Genomic DNA, 20,583 nt, shown 5'->3' on the forward strand with positions numbered 1-20,583 from the left:
CCGCTGCCGCTATCATTCGTCCCCAGAAATGGTACGTCAGCGCGTCCGCCATGTTGTGAAGGGCGAACAATAGCAGTTCAGCAGTAGAAGGATTTTTAAAATGTATTTTCATAACAGATTTATTGATCAAAACACTAATTACATGTTCAACAAGAATCTCCGATTTGTATTCTTACAAAAAGAGAAATTAAACAATTATATAAAGAAGATCAACTTGTGCAAGGCAAATGAAAAAAATAAATTAAAAGGAATTTAAATTAAACCAGTGGAAGCATACAAATCCAATCTCCAAAAGTATAAATGCATATAACATATGTATTTAAGCATTTAAAATCAACAATTAACAGAGACAGACCCACTTCAGCAGTGAGACAATTCCTTGCATCATGTTAACTTTAGCATTTTGTAAGATGGGGTCCGTTCTTCGTACGTCGCTAACTCAGTTAGCTGGATTTGATTGTTGACGATTTGGCATGATGTTGGATCGTTTGGTTCTTCGAAACTCATCTTGGACTTGTTGTCATAGCAACATGTGCGCCATCTTAAACCTGCTCGCGAGCAGGCTTATTTCATATAAACAGGATTAGAAATTAATAATTTGCAGAGTTTTTTGAATGAATCGCGTATTGCGCAATAGACAGGATCCTTTAGCCCAGCGCGACAGTGTAACTGTAGAGAGATCTGCCCTCTCTCTGGCTTTAGCAGACTTTGAGGTGTTACCTGTCGTTTTAATTAATGACTTCAGCATAACCTTCCATTAAAAGCTCTTGTTCTGCTTGGGAGAAAAACTGTGGGCGTTCTTTGGCCATACTGAACAGCCAATAGCAGCGCTGCTGATCAATGTTTCTACTATCGATACATTTCCCCTTTTAAACAAACGCATGAACGCGCAGTTATCTCAGATAACTCAATCCAGCCATACTAATCATAAACAACAGGTGTGTTGGAAGAACCCAATTAGCCGGATCATGGTTAGCCGGATGAAGTCATCTTGGATGTGTCATTTGATCTCGGATTTTTTAAGCAACGTACGAAGAACGGGCCCCCCTGTAGAAGGAGGTGTAAGGCGTTATTATATAAAGAGCAGACCCCGCATTGACTGTCGCGGTGCATAAATTACCGCCGCCATCTTGGGGCGGTTGACCTAAGAACAGCATAAGGATACCAGTCGGTAAAACGACACCCAATCATGTCATGTTTTTTAATCCTTTACTATAGAAATTAAAAATGAAACCTGGTCTTGTGGTGTTTATTATTATTATTATTATTTACAATGTGGCCAAAGAACGGCCACAGTTTTTCTCCCAAGCAGAACACGAGCTTTTAATGGAAGGTTATGCTGAATTTGAGTCATTAATTAAAACGACAGGGAACACCTCAAAGTCTGTTAAAGCCAGGAGAGAGGGCTGGCAAAAAGCAGCAGACAAATTAATGCGTAAATACTGTCCATGGTAGATGTTTCTATCACTTTCTACAGTATGAATTTTTGCATTTTAATATCGTCGCGCTGCTCTAAAGGATCCTGTCTATTGCGCAATACGCGATTAATTCGAAAAACTCTGAAATTATTCTAGCACCTTCCGCAACAGGTTGCAGTCGTAAAAATGGACATGGCTACGACAGACTTCCCATCTCCCCCGCTTATAAAGCCGTGATCTAATCCTGTTTACATGAAATAAGCCTGGACTCGAGCAGGCTTAAGCTGGAGCACATGTTGCTATGACAACAAGTGCAGGATGTCTTTCAAAGAACCAAACGATCCAAGATCATGCCAAATCGTCAACAATCAAATCCAGCTAACTGAGTTAGCGACGTACGAAGAACGGACCCCAGGTGATTCTAATGTAAAACATCACACAACACAGGATTAATGACAGTTCTAGTAAATAATTTGCGATCGTTAATGTCTGTTAAAGTACTTTACATGTTCCTCTAACAAAGTGTCACTAAAGTTTGAGAACATATTCCTTTTTTTAAAATGAGAAAAAGGATCATCAATGCAGAACCTAACATTCCAGCTGTCTGCTGGAATCGCGTTCCCCTCTCAAAACAAGTGAACAAATTAATCTAGCAAGTTTTTTTTTCTGTGTTTATTTCTCCCATCAAACTCCTGTGAATATGGACACATTTGCTTCCTATTACATATATCTATACACGTGGCTACCTGAGAGGACACGCATATGTTCTGATATGTTACCATTAATGTAAAATTCATAACCTTAATCCTTCTAGTATAAGTAATATTTTACTTGATTTATACAAAACAAATGTCAAACAACAAAGACAGTGTTCACAAAACATCCTCAATCTTTAATTTTCAATATATATATATATATATATATATATATATATATATATATATATATATATATATATATATATATAGATAGATAGATAGATAGATAGATAGATAGATAGATAGATAGATAGTCATTGCAATGAAAAATGTCGACAGCATTTATTTAACCCACTCTAAGAGTTTTGCTCAGGGCGCCACAGAGTGGTAGTATGTGGGAGCCTCTAGTCTAATCACTGGACCCCATTTTTATTTTTTATTTTTTGTTCTGCAGGTGGAGACCACAGACAGTTTTCTCTCCTCGTCTCTTTACAGCTTTTCAGTAGTTTTGCATTTGGACCAGGTCGGTGTCACTAATGTTTCCGTGAAGCGATACATGAACCCTACAGAGTTTCACACAGTCCAGTTCCACCAGGATGGGTCGTTAATACTCGTTGCCTGAAGGGTCGCTGTGTCTTCCAGCACCGTCTCAGAGCATGGAGGACATTCCAGGAGATAGACAGTTACTCATGAGAGCTGGACAGAACCGTTGGAGGTCCTTAACCTATCAGCAGGACCTTTGTGCCAGGAGGAACAGGATGAGTTCTGCCACAGCCCTAAATGTGACCTCCAGTGGGCCACCGGCTTCAGTGTCTCTGACCAAATCATAGACAGATTTATGGAGGGCAGCTTAGTGGCCAAAATCCTCTGGTGGGCCCTGTGCTCCAGTACCGTGGAGCTTGACTGGCATTCACCAGAGAACACCATGCAACACCCAGGCTCTCCACACGGGGGCAGCAGACACACACAGACTGTGCTCACCATCACCAAGGTCCATGTCTTCCATACTCAGGTTCTTTTAAGAGTCCACTATCTCCACATCAGCTTCCTGGATCTTCTCCTGGGTCAGTGAGGTGGTTCTGCACCTATGAAGGTCCTCCAGCTCCTTTGCATTTATCCTGAGGAGGTTCTGCTGGTACCGGCCTACAGAGTTCTTCAGTATGTGTCCTCACATACTGGGTGGACCAGCGTCCTCTGGGACAGGTGGTGGTTCCACTCCTGACCGGTCCAGCTGGTCCTTCAGGAGTTCTGGTTGGATGGTGCTGAACCTTCTGGAGAAATCAAAGAATATGATCCTCACGGTGCTGCCAGGATTCTCCAGATGGACCAGAACCCGGAGCAGCAGGTAGATGATGGTACCATCCACCCCGGTGCCAGAATGGTAGGCAGACTTTAGGGGATCCGGTGAGGACCTCACCTGAGATGGTTGAGGTGATGTTAGCGGTACCAGCCTGTAGCTGTGTCTTTGGTACCGGTACCACACAGGAGGTCTTCCACAGCTGTGGTACTCTCCCCAGCTTCAGACTGATGCTGAAGACTTATACATGAAGACATGTTCATGAAATGTTAATTTTCATTTCAGGCCGTGGAACTATCGGGTCTTTTTCTTGTTATTCTGGCTACACAGAATGAAAACCTAAAATTTTAATATTACACAGCATCACCACATTTGATCACCAATGTCCAGCTTCTGAGATGTTTATTTCATACAAACCACTCTGTCTGGGCTCAATCTGCATGAATTGCTGCATCAGTGGGCCGTGGCGTGGGGTGGAGGTCAGGCTCCGGTTCTGCTGAGGTGTTCAGGAAGTCCAGGCTGCCTCATAGCTTCCTCCAGGTCATCTGCATCGTTGGTTCCGGTGTCTTAGCTTCCTCTGGACAATACTTCAGATTCTTTTTGGGGTTCTAGCACAGCACCACCATGTTCACTAAACCATTTTTGGTACCTTTGGCACAGTGTGGGCCGGTACCAAGTCCTGCTGGAAAATGAAATCAGCGCCTCCATGACAGCTCGTCTGCAGATGGAAGCATGAAGTGCTCTAAAATGCCCAGATTGAGGGCTGGGTTGACTGTGGACCTGAGAAAACCCAGAGGACCAGAACCAGCCGATGACATGGCGCCCCTGACTGTGTTCACGCTGGACTTCAAGTGACGTGGATTCTGGGCCTCTCCTCTCTTCCTCCACACTCTGGGACCTTGATTTCCAGGTGAAATAAAAACTTGAATCTGAAAAGAGGACTTTGGACCACAGTAGAACAGCCCAGTTCCAATTCTCCTCAGTCCAGGTAAAATTCCTGCGTCACATCTGTACCACAGTGGCTCCTGATGCAGCAGCAGCCTCAGGCCACTCCTGGTGAAGCTCGCACAAATTCAACTGATTTTGCTTGACAATCCTCTTAAGGCTGCAGTCATCCCTGTTTTCCTCCAACAGTTTTCCCTCCACTCAACTTTCCAGGAATCTGATCGGCTAAATTAATCTGAACAACCTGCTTCTTTAGCAATGATCTTTTATGGCTGTCGACTATATTCTGGGCATCTGTCCAGTAAACTGTCTTCCAACACGACACCCCAGAAACAACTACCACTAAAGTGTATTAAAGTATGTCATATGTATTTTTTTCTACCCATAACTTTATTTTCTGTCACAAAGCAAACATGATAACTAAGTGACCACTGAAAGTTTAAAGTAAAATAAAAATAAAAGCCTTTAAAACTTCAGTTAAAAAGAGTGAATTTAATTATATTCCAGAAACATCTGATATAAAGTTAGTGAAGAACACATAAAAAAAGAGCTGCCTAAATGCAAACTTATGCATTTCTTAGCTGTGTTGCAGTAAAATATGTGCTTCACTGGACATTAGCTGTGGGTTTAATAATAATAATAATAATAATAATAATAATAATAATAATAATAATAATAAAACATCCAGTTTCACCTGTTTTATATACCAACTTTTATTTTCAAGCATTACAAAAAGGTTCCTTGTTGTGATACCAGACATACGAGAATAAAAGAAACACCAAGAACTAAAAGAACTGTACAAACTATTTTAAATAACTTCACACCTGTAGATTTCAAGGTTTCACATGATTTTCTATAAAGAAAAAGTAACAAAGTGGAGGAAATGAGCCCTAATTAAATTTCTCATGACTGGAAAGATAATCTGAATCCAACAAACACTCACATTTCGACTCGTCTTTGAAGCATTTTCTCTGGCCACTGTTTTATTTACATTTCCTTCACCTTACATCCACACCATCTCAGATAATAAAGCATTAAAGAACAGATTATAAACTAACTTTTTATATTTACTTCTCCAAATTATATTTGATAGTTTTTTTAGTGATAGCAGGGTTTCCTACATCACAAAGTGCTTTAGAAGAAAAACTAGTTTCTGATTTAAATCATAGTAAACGTCAGTTATCCAGTCCCGCGGATCCTCACAAAGCTGTAACGTATGACTCCTTTTAAAAGTAGAATAAACTTAAACCATCAACTCTAGCATTTCCTCGAACTGCAGAGCAGAATTAGCAAGAACATCTTATTATTCACATTAACACCAAGTATGCAGCACAGCTGTTTAAAAACAAACCGACCAATTACAAGGAAACGAAGCTTCATCCTAAATGACCTGCTGATTAAAATTTATCTTCTTTGGTTTCTTTCTATATGCTGCAGAACCGACTTCATTCTGTTCTGATAAAAATAATTACAGAAAGCTTAAACACCCCTCATCCGATGTGCAACATTAATCACACTTTCAAGTTTGCCAGTACAATTAAATTCATGCAACTTATATTATTGTCTTTCACATTTTATACAAACCAGTTTAATAATTTATGGGCCTATGAACAGAAAGGTGTTGGTTTAGTGTTCACACCCCAGAGTTTTTGATAACGTTTTGGATTTTCCATTGCTGGCCGGTGCACTCCTGGATCAGAAGCACCTTGTTTACAATTTCCAGACATCTTTTTGTCTGCCGGTTCTTCAACTCTTTCCCCTGAAACACAGAATCAGAACAGTCAAACTAAATATAGAGCATTTACAGGCTCCCTCTTTTATTCTTTTTGCACTAAATGTCTCCACTCCTGAGTGCTACCTGCGTGAAGTCCCAGTAAATCCCCATTCCTTTCTGCATGGCCTCTTTGCAGTTGAACAGACCCGGCTCGGTCTTTTTCTCGCCTCGGTCGGTTAGACACCGGTTGTCGTTGTACTTGTGGGACTTGATGCCGCCGATGTAGATCTCACCAGTTGCGCGGTAATATGTAATCTGGAAAACAGAAACGGAGCAGCGAAATAAACGATGAGAGCGACGGAAATAAGATTTACTTTAAAAAGATTTCTGCTGTTTGCAATTTCAATTCTCAATTCAATTTTATTCATATAGCGCCAATTCATGAAACATGTCATCTCAGATTATACAGGATTGTAAATTTCTTTTCCCCTCACAGTTTATAGCTGCGTCTAAAAACATTTGAATAATCCATTGTCTCAGAAAGTGAAGTTTATATATTATATAGAATCATTAAACACAGATATATTCCCAGTATTTTTTTTATCTTTTTTTTTTTGTAATTTTGGTGATTTACAGAGAATTAAAAACTGCAGCCTTGAGAGGATTGTCAAGCAGAAATCTCTTAAAGGGGTCGCATCATGCTTTTCAGTTCCTAATTTCCACATTAAAACCATTCAGTTGTGGTCTATATAAATTGAAACTGTGATGTTTTGCTCCGTGTTCCTTGTTAATTTACCCCCACATACCACGGTTCTGAGGTGCATCAGTGAGCAACTCGTTTGGGTGCTGTGTCTTTAAATCTAAAGAAGCCCCCCCTCCCCCTCCGTCCAGGTCACAGAGCGCTCCACTCCACCCCGTTCGGCCATTTTTGTAGTCTGTTGTGGGACGTTATATGGACAACCAATACCTTGGACTACAAAATCACTCAAAGAATTAAAAATGGTGGATTCTGGAGACTGTCAAGCCGACAATTTGGGCTGACAGTGAACGGGTCAGCGAGGGAAACCCTCCGTAAAGGGAGCCCAGATGTCAGCCAATGAGCCTTTAGACGTTACTTAATGGTCTAATTTCAGCGTAATTTTGACATCTGACATGCGCTGGCGAGAAGCCTGACAAGAACACACATCAAGATATATTGTTCAAATAGTTAAATGCACTGACAGCACTTCCTGAGAAGCTAGAAGTGTGCAAATAGTTAATTAGCATCTAATAAGATTTAAATGTTCAATTAAAAAAGGCATAGCAGTTTACAGAACTATATAAAACCCTGTGATTGCCTGGATGTCCAAACAAGCCCTCCCAGAGAAACTAAAAGTGTTCATTACTTTGTGCAAGTGTGACATCAGGATGTTAGCGACAAAAAATGATTCCTTAACTGATCAAGAAACTGTAGAAACTGCAACATGTTGTAAACATGTGACAAACATGAACTGAGCTGCTGGTTTAATGATTCCCAGCAGGGGGCGATAGCGCTCACAGCAGAAATAAGCAATTTTAATTTTCCTGAATCATTTCTCTGATGGAAGTGGGTCAACAGTGCATCGCCTGGGTGGATGGGATCAGTGGCGATACGTCTGGCCTTTTCTGTGGACTTGTAACAAACATGTCTAGATCTTGTAGATGGCATCCCACAATCCCCCTGTGCTGACCTCACCACCTGGTCTAAATTCTTCCTCTTGTATTGTGCAGCTACACAGTTACACTGAGATACAAGATGCTTTCTATTGTAGCTCTGTAAAAGTTTTCTAGCAGCTTAGTAGAAAGTCCAGTCAATTTCAGTTTCCTGAGGAAGAGGAGCCATTGTTGGGCCTTCTTCATCAGTGTGCCACTACAGCCGCAAACACATAAAAAAAATTTTAAAAAAAGTTTAGTTTTTTCCTGCGTCGCTCTCACAGCGTCACGGGTTAGCTTCGGTGTGAGTGGTTGAAATAGCACGTCGATAAAGATGACAGACAAGTGGCTTATCCAATCATATGCAAGCATTTTTGATAAGGCCCAGCCTTCAATAAAGGCAATTCCTATGGATCTGTCCCAGATGGATGTGAGTGGAGCTAGGCGGAGCGACATACAGCTGGCTAGGGTCAGGTTAGTCCAACGCCACAGTAAAGCTACCAGAACTATACAGTAAAATACTGCTGTTTGTTTTCATCTGTCTGACATTGAAGTTTATTTGTTGATCAGTAACAATTAAATGTAACAAAAAAGTAAAAGAAGCAGTAATCTAAAAAAGGGTTGAATACTTTTTGCACAGCACTGTATGTGACTGAGCGTTTGGACTGCTTCCCTTACCTGGGGGCCGTAGTAGTGGCAGGTGTAGGAAATGGGCGTGTCACCTGGTACTGCCCCTTGGTCAATGCACAGCCCAGAATCCACATTCATCATCTGTCAGAGGAAGGAAAGGTTAGAGAGTTTTATCCTGCAGGAGTTCCTCTGAAGAAAACAAACCACGGCAGACTCACTGCTCCGTAAGCTAGCAGGTTGTCCCAGGGATCCAGCTTGGGATACACGTTGTCCAGGTACCATTTAAAAGGTTTGCAGTTCAAACGCTCCCTCAGCTTCTTCCTCTCAGATATGTCTCCTATGTCGATGCCATGGTTCTGCACAGACAACAAATCTATATCTGAATAAAACTTAATGTTAACATATTCCAGTAATTCAAACTCGTATTTCAATGCACGAAGGGATTCATTTCAAAATGACTTCGTTATGATGAAAAACAGCTTTAGAAACTGAAGTCTGCAGCTCATTATGCAACATTTCTGTATTAAAAATATTTTTTCATTGCTCTGACGTAATTTTCAAGTTTGCTGACGTTTTTGTTGGTTTTCATTCGTAGAAATTAAAGGGAAAACCAAACTCCTGTGGCTGTAGTGAACCTCTGACGTTTATGCTACTTTCTACGGCTCCTTCCCCAGTACCTCGAAGGGAATATTCCAAGCCAAGTTGATGTTGTGTTTGTAGTCATCCATCCAGATTTCTGCCACCCTCAGGGCGTTCCTCTTCATGGCGGGGGTCAGGTCGGGTAAGTAGGGCTTGTGGAAGCGCTCGATGTGGGCGATCTTGGAGCACGGAACGACCTCAATGCTGCCGCCACACGTCCACACCTACACCACCCAGAAACATTTATTAGAAGCTTTAAGATTTTACATCAATACAAACTGAAAAAAAGTTAACAGCTGCTTAATTTGTGGTTTTGATACAAGTAAAAAGAAAATGAAACAAATACTTCAGCTAATTTCATTTTATTTACAGCTCACACTGCAAAAACTCTTCTTGAAATTAATGTTTTTGTCCTTGATTTACACAGTTGAATAAGATTATCTGCCAATGGAGGGAGATTTCAGCATTTAAAATAGGTACAACTCATCTCAAGGGCATCCCATCTAATTATCTTATTTTAAAAAGGGGTCAAAATACTCTGTCTATTGACAAGTAATCTTATTTACCTGCCTAAATCAAGAACAAATACACAAATGTTTAAATTTTCTTTTAATTTAAAATGTTTACTTTTAGTTACGTTTTTGCAGTGCACAGCGTTCAGACATTAGGTATTAAGATACAAACAGCAGCCTGAACCTATGTAGGTTGTGTTTTTTTTAAGGAAAAAGGAGGCGGTAATTGTGCAAATTCATGGAACATGAACATGTGCATTTCTCTAAAGCCTGCCCACAGATTTCCCAACCAAGAATGGATAAAACGTTAAAAAGCGCATCTCACTGTTCAACATCTCATATCAGTGGGTGTCTCCTAAAAGTTCAAATTGTTATTTTTTTTCTTAATAATGGTGCAATACAAGTATCTCTGCAGACTGTGTCTTTTCTGCAGCAGTGGTTCTCAGCTCTGGTCGCCGGCTCCTCATGCTTTAGACGCGTCGCTGCTCCAGGTTCAAACGATTGCTTCTGCTCCTCAGCAAGGCATCAAATGCTGCAGAACAATGTTTTATTCCCCTATTTCAGCAGACACGCCTAAAACATGCAGGGCAAGTACTGAGGGCCAGAAACAAGAACCACTATTGGACCATTTTTATGTAGAAAAATATTTTATGCACAAAATATCTCTCATAATGTTTTGCATACAGAGTACGATTCTTCTTTGAACTGAATAATCGTATGTACTTAATTTTTCTTAAATGTTAAATTGCATTTAACATATTATAGAACCAGGGCGACTAAAAAAATAAGATGAAATAAAATAAAAACTTTGGCTTTCCATCAGTTTTTAAAGCACCTTTGTTTTTGTAAAGTGCACTTTTCTGGCACAAAAAGAGCCTTTTAAGCAAAGTCCACAAAAACTCAAAGCACTGCCACGTGTGGTTGGGCATCTGTAACAGCACCGTGCGCAAATAGCTTGCAGGAACCATATTAGGGATTGTTTGCTTGATGAAAAACGTACCTGAACAGGAAACCTATGAATAACCACAGAATGCAGGAAAACATTAGCTCCAAGACCCTCATGCAAAAATCCCGTCTGTTGGAAACATAGTGAGCCTCTGGATTATTTAATCTCTGGACTCTTGAATTATTTGTGCAGGAACAGCTCGGAGCTGCAAGAACAGGACTGAGTTCCCCCCGCAGAGATTACAGATCGCACTAGCAGGGAGTTAACAGCCAGATCATTGACAGCTCGTGTTGTTTGGGAGCATAACGTTAATAAAGTAAGAAAATGCTTCTTTTTAAAAACAGCAGTTTTAACCGTCTGTGGTTCCTCTGTCAGAGCTCGTTAAATTTATCTCTTTCTCCAACCATGTTTGGCCACAATAATCAGATTTGGCTGAAAGTTTCTGTGTCTGAGCCAAATGTAGAGTTTGAATCCAGCAACAGCAATGAGTGTTCAGCATTTTAACTTCCCTTCCATCCGTCGTACGGGTGGCGTTAGCTTTAAGTGACTCTCTAGGGCCAAACCACACACTGATGTGGGTAAACCAACTCTAGATGGACTTCGGAAAGTGTCCTGAGGGTTTAACGTTTAAAGCCAAGCAGAGATTATGTGGAGAAAGCGAGACCTTCACAGCGAGGCTCGCCAGCATGAAGCGGGTAAATCTGACGTAGCTGGAGGAAGGAACATGCTGAGGCTACATCAGACTAAGAATGCTGGTCAGAATCAGAGCAGATACCATAATGTAGGGCTGGACGATATAGAACAAAACAATAACGATAAAATAGAAATAATAATGATCGATAATTATCAAATTAAAAACATATTTTAAGTGCAGCCCTGATAATTTTATGCTGTTTCTTAGTGACCCTTATTTTTAGATAGACACACAAACACTGAATTCAAACGCAACCCTTTATTCAACCAACTTTGTACCAAAACTGCAAGTTTTTTTAAAAAAATGAAAAAGAACGCGTGCTCTCTGAACTCGCTGAAGGGGGCGGAGCTTGCTCCCTGGGTCTGTGTTGTGATTGGTTGGGAGGATGTAATGATGTAATATTAACCTACATGGCTACAATGCAAAAGGAATGAAAACTTTATTCTATTGAACTTTTTATTGACCCCCCCCCCCCCATCATCGATATACATCTATCGATCGATATGTATTGTTATTGAATTATCATCCAGCCCTACGACAACATCCATCTAAAAACTTTTCCCTTGCAGCTGCACGCCTCATCTGACCTGGTCTGGCCAATTTATTCAAAAGGGCTTTTGATGTTTAACTTTTAGTACTTTTATATTGTATCTTTTCATTGTGGTTGTATTTTAACCAGCACTGTTCTTTTTGGGGCGACGGTGGCGCTGGAGTTAGGGAGGTTTTCCTGTAACTAGCACAGCTCACAACCGTCAGGCTGTGAATGACTGTAGTGTGAAGCGCTTTGGGATCATAGGACCGGTTAAGGAGCTGTTCACCAGTGAATTTCTCCAATGTGAGATCAATAAAGCCCATCTTATCTTATCTTATCTTATGTACACACCATTTACCATTTAGTGCTCTGCTTTCACTCGCATTTCTCACATCTAATTCCAACAAACGAATAAAAACAGTCACCTTTCAATAGAAGTTACGGTACATATTTGTCCTTTTTAACAATGGTAACAATCAACAAAACCCTGGTTCTGCTGAACCTGACATCAATTGACCTGTGCCAACTCAAACAGAACCAGACTGTATTGTATTTGGCGTTTTGTCCTGTTTGCATTGAAGAGAGGCGTTTACTTTACGAAGGACCTGGAAAGGAAAACGCCCATGGGGGTGGATGTTTGACGAGGCCTTTTCCAGGTTTTAGTCACTGCTTTGTTTGACTTAATTGACGCAGATTCTGGACTGGCTCTGCATGACGAGTGATGGTAAAATGTGTGGCGAACAATGTTCACGTTTAAAAACCATCTATGCCTATTTTTAAAAATGTCCTCAGGCTGAAAAAGGCAAAAGGACGACAGCTTATCATGAATTCCTTTCCTAACCTGCATCATGCTAAATTAATAGTTATTTACAATCCCAAATAACGTGCAGCCAGATGTTTGCCATGGTTGGGTTTTAACGGACATTTTCCCTGGTATTTGGTTTCAGGGTTGGGACACAGCCTGTTCCAAGGAAGCTGAAGGTGTGAAGCACAACAAAAACAACCAGCATGCAGAGCTGAAGGTGAGCTGGACGTAAAGCGGAGGTGAACCTGCAGCAGATCTCACTCCAACGTGGTGAAACGTGTCACCAGGAGACGGTTATGATGTCAAACAGGTTAGATCTACTTACACGAATCCCGAGCTCCACATTTTCTCCACCATAAACTTTCATTCCTTCATCAAGGACTCCGATTTCTCCAAGAAACTTCCTGTCGGCCACGAAGATCCCCATCACAGACGGACTCCTAAAAGGAAGCGAGACCAACGTTACTGCAGATCATCGTCATGCGGTCGTTTGTTGCAGCCTTCAAAAAGCCCCGGTCAGGAATCCCGGCCCATTCCTCTTATGGATCTTCATCTTCAGCCCACCCAGCAGATTTTCACCGGCTTTCAAGTCAGGCTTTTCTGCTGCTCAGGCAGTAACGTTCACTTTGTTCTCTGGAGTTAGTTTGTCACTAGCGTTGATGCACGTCTAAATGAAAAACCCAGACAGAGTTCTGCTGCTGAGTGCTTTTTAAATTGTCTTCTGACTCCTCCACCATCTAGAGGGATGATGTTCTTTACATAAAATGTCTCTATGCTCCAGTTTCAGCTCATCTGACCAGTGGAAGTTGTTTTGGGTTCTTTAGAGACATCTCTCTCTAGTTTTCCTTCCAGGATCTTTGAAATCTTTCTCTTCCTACCTCTTTGTTCATCCGTCCCTGCTTAGTGAGCATCAGTACCTTTTGTCTCAAGTAAGAAATGTGCTAATCGAAGAACAACACTTATTCTGATCATTTCTATTGCAAACAGGTTTATTTTGTTTTGGCAGCTTACTTTCTCACCTGACAACTCAGAAACTCAGTGAATTTTAAAATGCTTTATGCTTTACAAAGTTAAATTACATCAGTGTGCAGCACTAGTTTGTGCCACTGCTCAACAAAAAGGTCAGTTTTTAAGGTGTCTGAGGCTACTAATGTGGATAATCCGGGTTTTTACGCTGCAGAAATGCTTTGCTGCTCTGTTAAAAAGCACCTGGGCAAAAACCTGGTTACAGAAATGCACCGATCAGTCAGGCAAAGATCAGAATCAACCAGTTTCCCCTTAATCTAATCGGTCATCTGCTAATCAAATAAAATGTGCATTTCATTTCATCAGTTTCTGCTGCAGAATCTTTCTCATTAATTTATGGGAGAAAATAGAATCGGTTCAAATCTAAATCAAGCAGACATCAGTATCAGTATTCCTGGTTGGTGCATCTGTAATTGTTTAGGAGTTTGAACATAAATAAAATGTGGAGAAGCTGAATTCTTATTGTTAAATTTTTAACTTACTTTCCAGGCAGGGAGCTGTCATTGAGCTTGTAATAGTCGGGTGAAAAGGACTCATACATGCACCACAGAGCCCAGTCAAAGGCATGCGCTGCAGAGTTGTAGTGGATCACTTTGAGATCGTCAAAGTTAACTCTGTCAAACACGGGGGAAACCACCACGGTCCGGTCCGCTTGGATCTGGGTCAGCAGGGGTTCAGCCCTAAGACAGGAGGGAGAGACCGGCTTCAGTCGGGTTTAACAAACCTAACTTCTGACGCCGTGGTTCTTTAATCAGCATTTGTTCAGGAAAAGGTTCTGTTTCTCTTGGTTTCCGCCTGAAAGGCAAAGCGGTCGTAAACAATGAACTGTAGTTTGTCATGCAGCCTGTTTTGTTCCAGCCCGGCTGACGTGTTTGAATGCTTCAGTAGCTGCCGTCCAATAATAAAACGTGTGCAGCACTTAGGGAGCGTCAGGACTGGAAATGGTGCGTCGTTTTCCTTCAGAGTCACATTATAAAAATCACCTTTTCTGTCTATTTGCCTCCTGTCACCAAGTGAGAGCCTGTCAGTCTGAGCCGCACCCTCAGTACAACCCAGATGTTCAGTGAACCGGCTTATCAGATGTTGTTTTAATGTACCTGTGTGTGTGTTTAACATTCTTAGTTCAAACAAGAAGACACTTGGGGGACATGATTACTTTAACCACCAGATATCCTGCAGAACCCAGCGGGTTTTTTATCACCAGAGGCCTAGTTTGGATTCTTCCCAGGAGAAAAATGAGCAACAGGTTCAGGCAGACTGGTGAAAGGTTGCTGTGTCAAATGTGTGTATATATACGGCTAAAACCAGGTACTTAAATATAGACACAGTAGAAAAACAGGATATTTTGTCATCAATGACGTTAAATCTGACTTAATTGTTCCTGTTGCTGAGCAGATAATCTAAATAATTTGTTTGTAAATGCCAGAAAAATTGGAAAAACTTTTTATTACGTGTTTCAAATTCAAATCATTTGGGAAAAGCACAGATGATGATGTCATGTGTTTGCAAGCTTCTGATAGGTTAATTCATAACCACATTATATGAGATTGTGCATAAGAGCTGCAGACCGAGCTCCGATATGGAGGGCAGACATTTTCCTACCACATCTCATGGACTTCGATGTGAGCGTCCAGGATGGCCACCACGTCGGCGGTGGCAGCCCTCCACCCGGAGGCCCGGGCGTGCGCCAGGCCTTTCTGCTCCGTGTGTTTGACTCTGGCAATGCGGAGCCCTGGGTTCTCCTCCTCCAGCGATTTGACATATGCGTCGAGGTCACCTTTCAGGTTTTCTGAAATGAAAGCAAGTTCAATTGGAGGGGAGAGTTATGAAAAGATAAACCGGAATGCAAACCAGATTTAAAACCAGACTGTGCAGCCAGTTTGATCACAAAGGCTCTTTTATTTAAACAAATAAATATGCGTCTCAAACCAACCGTCAACTGCTGAGTAACGTTGGTTCATGAGTTATTACCCTCTTCTTTATGGTCCCCAGACTGTTTGCATGCCATGCAAAAATCAAGGAAGTCTGCAGCTCCCTGTTCAACATTTATTCGAAGGATAAATGTGATAAAGCTCAGTAGAAAGTTAGATTAAGGACCAACAAGGAATTTCTCCAGTACTTAGAGCAACGCAACTATAAAGGTTGAGGACATTTAAAGTAAAAAGCTACTAATATAAATCCAAATGGGACAAAACTGAAAAAATTAGGTAAAAAAAAAAAAAAAAAATATATCAACCACCACAATGCTAATGTGGAATTACACAGATTTTAAAATGTGGATTTCCTTCCTGTTTTGCATTGCATTGAAATGACTGTTGTCATTTCAGCTTTTAATTTTTTGTTCTCTGTCTTTTCTTTTCGTAGAAGGTACACCTGGTCTGGCGTTCTAGCTGTGACATCATTTTTAGCAGAGGAGTTGAACAACAACAAGTAGCAGAGCTCTGAGGAACTAATGCAGCCTTTCCAGCCGTCGGGGAATGAGGGATTGCTTGGAGCGATGACGTCTGCTGAAGCCCGGAGTGTCGCGGTGCTCAGGGGATTATCCTCTATTACCATCTAACATAGAAAGTACTCCTGGGTCAATGTGAGCTTCTGTGCTTTCTGTGTCTCTGCTCTGTCTTCTCTAACATAGAAAGTACTCCTGGGTCAATGTGAGCTTCTGTGCTTTCTGTGTCTCTGCTCTGTCTTCTCTAACATAGAAAGTACTCCTGGGTCAATGTGAGCTTCTGTGCTTTCTGTGTCTCTGCTCTGTCTTCTCTAACATAGAAAGTACTCCTGGGTCAATGTGTGCTTCTGTGCTTTCTGTGTCTCTGCTCTGTCTTCTCTAACATAGAAAGTACTCCTGGGTCAATGTGAGCTTCTGTGCTTTCTGTGTCTCTGCTCTGTCTTCTCTAGCATAGAAAGTACTCCTGGGTCAATGTGAGTTTCTGAGCTTTCTGTGTCTCTGCTCTGTCTTCTCTAGCATAGAAAGTACTCCTGGGTCAATGTGAGCTTCTGTGCTTTCTGTGTCTCTGCTCTGTCTTCTCTAACATAGAAAGTACTCCTGGGTCAATGTGAGCTTCTGTGCTTTCTGTGTCTCTGCTCTGTCTTCTCTAACATAGAAAGTACTCCTGGGTCAATGTGAGCTTCTGTGCTTTCTGTGTCTCTGTTCTGTCTTCTCTAAGCCCCAGTGGGTGGAGGCAGATGAGCGTTCACACTGAGCCTGGTTCTGGTTCTGCTGGAGGTTCTCCTTCCTGTTAAAGGGGAGTTTTCCTCTCCACTGTCGCTTCATGCATGCTGAGTATGAGGGATTGCTGCAAAGCCATCAACAATGCAGACGACTGTCCACTGTGGCTCTACGCTCTTTCAGGAGGAGTGAATGCTGCTTGGAGAGACTTGATGCAACCTGCTGGTTCCCTTATATAGGAAATGTTTTGACTAATCTGTATAATATGATTGAATTTTACTCTGTAAAGTGCCTTGAGATGACATGTTTCATGAATTGGCGCTATATAAATAAAATTGAATTGAATTTATTTTTAGGAGCATTAAACTGGGCCACACGGCAGAACCCCTCCCTGTTGCAGGTTTACAGGCGAGCGTTTGGTTGGTGGCCCCTGCACACGGATCCTGGACCAACCTACCATTAGAGCTGTGGTCGTCCACCATGATTATCTCCTTCAGCAGGTGTTTAGGCGTGCGGTCGATGATGCTGCGTAGAGCTCTCTTCAGGATAGACAGGGCTTCATTCAGGTAGATGAGAACCACTCCTATAGTCGGCAGCTCCTTCGGGTACGTCTTTGTTAGACACCTGTTCAGATGGAGAACCATTTAAAACCCAGAAAGGTTTGTTTTAAATAAACAAATAAACTTTTTATAGCACCATCCAACAAAGCCTAGCATGTTTGTTGGCAGACCATAAAGTTGTGCTGGGTTGGTGGATTTTCAAAACTTCAGGAATGTAGGGGGTTGTGCAAGGCCTTTGAAAGCTTTAAACACAAAGCAGCTTGAACTTTATCCTAAACTGAACCAGGAATCAGAGCAGAGATGAAAGGACAGGACTGATATGTTCATATTTACATGTATTAGTCGGTAATCGAGGGGCGTAGTATTTTATGAGCTGTAATCTAGAGGTGGAAGTCTGATTAATGCGACACATAAAGTATTACAGTAAGTCTAGAGCTGAAGGCATGGAGGGCCTTCTCTAGATCGCCACGGCTAAGGAGAGCCTTCTCCCTGGAAAGCAGACAGAGCTGAAAAAAAGCTGCTTTTCACGACTGAATCAACCGTTTATCAGGTTTTAAGCTTCACACCTAGATGTTTTTAACCTTGAAGTGGGGGATCGAAAGACCTAGACTGGGAGAAATATCACATGAATTACTGGACGAATTAAAGCAAATCCATCTCATTCGGTCGTTATTTAAGTGAAGGAGATTTTGAGATAGCCGACGCTTAATGTCCTTTAAGCAAAGACAAATTATGGCGTGCAACGGTAGGTGCTAATGGTAGCCTGTATAGTGAAAAACAGAACAGGTCCCAGAAGAGATCCCTGAGGCCTCATCACCGATCACGACCGTCCATTAAGTAGGACTTCCTACTCCCTGAAGGCCAACCTGCTGAGCCGAACGAGTGACCAGGAGCAGATGGTCACCAACACGGGGCCCGCGGGCTCCAGGTAGCCCCCCAGGACCACATCTGGGGCCCTTCAAGCCTCTTTAAAAAAATAGCACAACCCTCCAGTGTGCTGCATCTAAAATGTTATTTTAATTAGCTGCTCTTCCTTTTTAATCATACTTGTATTTACATAGATTTAAAATGATAAATGCATTAAAACATGTTTAGATGACATAAAGTTAAGGTGAGCTCTGACTCTTCTAGTCCACAGGTCAGTACAGGTACAGGTAGCCCTTTATCTGACACAGAACCGATGAAGTAGCTCTCATTTTCTAAAAGGTCGGAGATTCCTGTGTGAAAAGCTGCTGACAGGCCCAGCATCACCAGCAGAACAGCTTTTTTAAATTTGTAATCTGAGCAGTACAGTTTCAGTGCTATGACGGGATCTAAAGCCAGACTGGAATTTATTTATTTTTTAACAAATTGTTATATTCTAGAAAAGACTGCAGCTGAATAAAAACAATCCTTTCCAGAAGTTTGCCGACAAACGTCAGATGGGCTTAAAATGAGAAAAGGTTGAAGGATCTGAGCGTGGTTTTAGTCAAACGTGACCGGAAATGTGGCCGACGTGAGTGTGCGCGGTGAAACGCTTTAATCAGAACAATATTGAACATCTCTGGATAGATACAGCACTTTGGTACTGTCGGTGTATAAAGTGCTTCATAAATAAAGTTGGTATGGTATGGTAGATAGGGCCAGATTTACCCTTTTTCTCTTGTCTCTGGCAGAGGTCGGTCCAGAGGAAGACGATCGCTGAGGAAAACGTTGTATCCATACTTCTCAAACAGAACCTGGGCTTCTTTCTGCTCGTCCTCAGACAGGTTCTCCCCCCAGCCCTGGAACAGGGGGGACCCGGGGAACACTTTGCTGGACTTTTTCTTTGGGGGCGGCGGCGCCTCTTCCTGCTGCTGCTGCTGCTCTTTCTGCTGCTCTTTCTGCTCTGCCCTCTCCTGGATGGCTTGCTTCAGGACGTCTGCCACTTTCTTCTGTGTGTCTCGGTCCTCCTCCAGGATCCTCTGCATGGAGTCTTGTTTTTGGGCAAACTGTCTGAGGACCTTGGCTACAAAAAAAAGCGAGAAAGCCAAAACATCAAAAGCCATCCACAGAAGCAGGGCCGGCCCGAGGCATAAGCCCACCAGAGGGCCCCCAATTTTCATGTTTTTTAAAGGAAAAGTCCGGTCATATTCAGAATTCAAACTTGATGATCCATTGATTCTTCCTTGCTGACCGGACTTTTCCTTTAACAATTAAATAACAAACAAGTGATATAAATGAATGAATGAATGATGATGAAATAATTTATTTAATATGTTTTGTGACGTTTGTATTCAGAAGTTTTAATAAAAGAGTGAAATGTTTTAGGTATCGCTTATTTATTTTGTATTAATACATAACCTCACTGTGTTCCTTTATAATATTCGCTATAACATGATAGTGTGACATTTGTGTCAATAATCTTCTAGCATAGGTGATTCTGCGTGGTTGAAGGGGGGCCCCCCAAATCAAATGCTGCTTAGGGCCCTCAAGAGGCTCGGGCCGGCACTGCACAGAAGTAATACATCTAACCTTAAACCTTTATTTGATCTCATCTGTTTTAATCTGGAGTTGCTGAGAAATTCTGGGAAATCATCATAAACAAAGTAAAATAAATGATTCTAATACACAAAAAATAAGAAAATAACCCCTTTATCAGATCTGTTATAAATTAAGTTACTTTAAAAAGTGAGGCCAAACAGGAAATAATTTTGAGCCTATAATACCAACATCATGTCACAATACTTCCCCTTATATTGAAACATAAAGCGGCTTCTAACTTATCCTACAAGTTCTTCCTCTGTAGACATGGCTTCCAGTTTCTGCTCTATTAAAGCTACTTGGTGGAAGATGGTCAGAAGGAACCAAGCTTCAGCCAACTCACTGAGATTATTCAAGCTTTGCTCCAGGTCAGAGAAGCTCCTGGCCGGCGGGTCCGCCTCCACCTGCCTGCCCGTCCTCTCCTCGTACACCTGTCCGGTCCTCAGAAACACGGCCAGGTAAAATACAACCCCAACACAGGCTGCGATCAGGACCGGCCGCTTGAAGGACACTGCTCTCATGATGGAAACGCGCCGCCGTGCCAACCTGGACTGCCAAGGATCTGTGCGCAGCGCTGCATCAAAACCGCGAAGACTGCGCCGACAGGTTCTGCCGCTTCGGACTGACGCGCGCATCCAGGTACACAGGTGTGTCCGATCAAAGCCGAGCGGGGCGTGGCCAAACCCAGACGCTATAATTAAAGCCTGGCAAGTGGTACCAGGTCAACATGACACAGAAGATCCGGTTAAGTTGAAAGCATCCTTTTTATTCTCAGAGCTGATTTAACAGTCGCGATGACGCAAACAACAACAGGCTGCGAGCTGCTGC

General features: G+C 42.0%; 1 protein-coding gene across 1 annotated transcript; it reads right to left on the reverse strand.

Moving 5' to 3' along the window:
• Positions 1-5,055: 5,055 nt before the first annotated feature.
• LOC105926594 (probable polypeptide N-acetylgalactosaminyltransferase 8) lies at positions 5,056-20,583 on the reverse strand. Its single transcript, XM_012862985.3, has 11 exons — positions 20,099-20,583; positions 18,886-19,240; positions 17,151-17,317; positions 15,130-15,316; positions 14,010-14,207; positions 12,827-12,941; positions 9,051-9,236; positions 8,592-8,729; positions 8,422-8,514; positions 6,217-6,387; positions 5,056-6,117 (listed from the first exon to the last, which is right to left on the reverse strand). The coding sequence occupies exons 1-11, from the start codon at positions 20,388-20,390 to the stop codon at positions 5,992-5,994; spliced, it is 2,028 nt and encodes a 675-aa protein (XP_012718439.3). The 5' UTR covers positions 20,391-20,583; the 3' UTR covers positions 5,056-5,991.

The sequence above is a fragment of the Fundulus heteroclitus genome, chromosome 2 (assembly GCF_011125445.2).
Source record: "Fundulus heteroclitus isolate FHET01 chromosome 2, MU-UCD_Fhet_4.1, whole genome shotgun sequence".
NCBI lineage: Eukaryota > Metazoa > Chordata > Actinopteri > Cyprinodontiformes > Fundulidae > Fundulus > Fundulus heteroclitus.